This window comes from Monodelphis domestica, chromosome 5 (assembly GCF_027887165.1).
Source record: "Monodelphis domestica isolate mMonDom1 chromosome 5, mMonDom1.pri, whole genome shotgun sequence".
In the NCBI taxonomy this organism is placed as follows: Eukaryota; Metazoa; Chordata; class Mammalia; order Didelphimorphia; family Didelphidae; genus Monodelphis; species Monodelphis domestica.
The window spans coordinates 108,004,767-108,007,217 of record NC_077231.1 but is presented as its reverse complement, the minus strand read 5'-3'; the positions used below and the strand labels follow the sequence as shown (position 1 = coordinate 108,007,217).

General features: G+C 42.8%; 1 protein-coding gene across 1 annotated transcript; it reads left to right on the top strand.

The window, feature by feature from the left end:
* The first annotated feature begins 494 nt into the window (after nt 1-494).
* On the top strand, nt 495-1,989 carry LOC100022649 (calmodulin-alpha-like). The gene has a single exon (XM_016425999.2). It carries the CDS (start codon nt 669-671, stop codon nt 1,116-1,118), a length of 450 nt encoding a protein of 149 aa, XP_016281485.1. The 5' UTR covers nt 495-668; the 3' UTR covers nt 1,119-1,989.
* The last annotated feature ends 462 nt before the right edge of the window (nt 1,990-2,451 follow it).

Genomic DNA, 2,451 nt, shown 5'->3' with positions numbered 1-2,451 from the left:
TAACTAAAATCTTCATGAATCCATAGAGAAAGGATGGACACTAAATAAAGTTGGTATGGCCACCTTGTGGAAGTCCAAATTTCGCCTTCTAGATAGCTTGAGTACAGATTATTTAAAAAGGGAATCTGGCTCTTATGGCCAGCAGCCCTGTGTTTCATTTCCTCCATCTAGGAAATGGGGATATGAATTTCTACAGAAGGAGAGAAGTCTGCAAAGTCTCTTGGAGCTCTTTCTCCAAGAAGTGTGACCCAAATAAAAGGTATTATTAGTGCTGCACAGCTCCTCCGGACACCAGCCTGGAAATCTGACTGCCTTTTACATACAGAGGGTGTTGGCCTCAGTTCCTTTAAGTAGACAAACTTTGTTTCAGCTCAGTGACTCTTGTCTAAACAGGATCTTTTCCCCCAGGCAACCACAAAGGGTGGTGGAGTCTCTGAGCCACGGCCCTGATTTTAGCTAACCAATGGTGAGGTAGAATGCTGGATCTTCATAAGTGCCAGCACTTCATGCAAGGACTGGAAAACCAGACAGCCGGGTTGCTGCTCCAGTTCTCCATTCATTCCAAAGAACTTGGGAAGTGAGAACAGTCTGTGGCCACGGACTGGTCAAGGCAATAGAGCTTGGGCAGACACAGAAGTCAACTCATTTCCCGGTTGCTCGATCATAGCATGGCTGACCAGTTTACAGAGGAACAGATTGCTGAATTCAAAGAGGCCTTCAGCCTTTTTGACAAGGATTCTGATGGCACCATCACCACTAAGGAACTGGGCACTGTCATGAGGTCATTAGGCCAGAACCCAACAGAGGCTGAGCTACAGACCATGATGGGAGAGGTCGACGCTGATGGTAATGGTACCATTGATTTCCCCGAGTTCTTGGGCATGATGGCGAAGAAGATGAAGGGTGCTGAAACTGAGGAGTCTATCCGGGAAGCCTTCCGGGTGTTTGACAAGGATGGCAATGGCTTTGTCAGTGCAGCTGAGCTAAGGCATGTGATGACCAGCCTTGGGGAAAAGCTTACGGATGAAGAAGTGGATGAGATGATGGGGGAAGCTGATGTTGATGGTGATGGGCAGGTGAACTATGAGGAGTTTGTCCGAGTGCTTTCCTCTAAGTAGGGAGGATGGGGAGTGTAGAATTCCAGTCTTGATTCCAATAACTTTCTTTAGCTTTATGTTGTGCTCTTGACTTTCTAACAGAGGCGGGGATGGGGGGGGTCATGGAGGAGAGAGGCATTTTTTCTTGCTGTTGAAAAATTTTTGTACATCATAATTCCTTCTCCATCTCTTTACCCTGGATTCTCTCCTGATGAGCTTACATTCTGGAACTTTTCCTACTGAGTTGGAAGAATATCACATACTTTTTCCTACCGGGCCTCCTGTCTGTTTAAAATAAAACAAGAATACCCTACGTGCAGCAATCAGCAAAACGTCAATCATTCCTTTATAATGCCTTAAATATATAGAAATTGAAATAGAAATAGTTTCATGCTTGGAATATAAGATTGTAAGGTCCAAGAAGATTTATAAACTCTTCAACCCATTGAGAAATGTAAAAAACTTATTTCATTCTGAATATAATCTTTGAAGGGGATACTAAATCATCATCATCCAAGATGTAGCTGATGACATCAACCCATATTTGGATTCTTATATGAGAAAAGGGTGCTCCTTTGTTTGAAGACCATCTGCTGCTATATATTGTGCAGGAGGGAGCCAGTGACATTCAAGAGGTTGGGAGAAACATGGTACCAGATGGAGAAGGTGAAGATGGGGGCTTTGGCAATTGTGTGCAGGACTCTCTAGCTGCATTTGCTTCCCTCTCCTGTCTGCCTAGAAAAACATCTTTGACTCACCTGTGGGAAAGAGGGAAGATTCCTGGGGATAGCTGTGGTGATGTGTCTGTATTATTCTTGATGGAAGAGGGACATCTAAATGAAAGGGATTTGGGGAAAACTGAAGGAAATAAATGAGAAGTTCACTTTCCTAATTGATTTTATTTTTCTGGATTTCCTTAGAATGAGAGCTTCTAGGACCTTAAGATAAGGCCTTGACTTTAGAGTCTCCCATATTATTCCTTTTATTGGTAAACATGAGAAGGGATGAAGTAAGTGGGTTCTTGGATGGAACCAAGAAGTCTGAGATTTTTGTAAACCATAAAGCATTATATAAATATGAGCTAATATCATTCTCATCAACTTGAGAAGTAGGTAGACTAGGTTTAAGTCCTGTCTCTTATATAGTCTAGCTATGGGATCATGGGCAAATCAGTGTTCCTAGACAGCTCTGTAAGGTTGATGGAGGGAGTTTGCACACCAGTAGTTCCTTACACAGATGAAACTGCAGATTCACTGCCAACTTATCCCCACTACCCAACTCTTCACTAAAAAATTAGAAAATAAACCACATGTCAAAGTATGATTCCTAGAGAGCCGGACAAGTAGAATAAGAA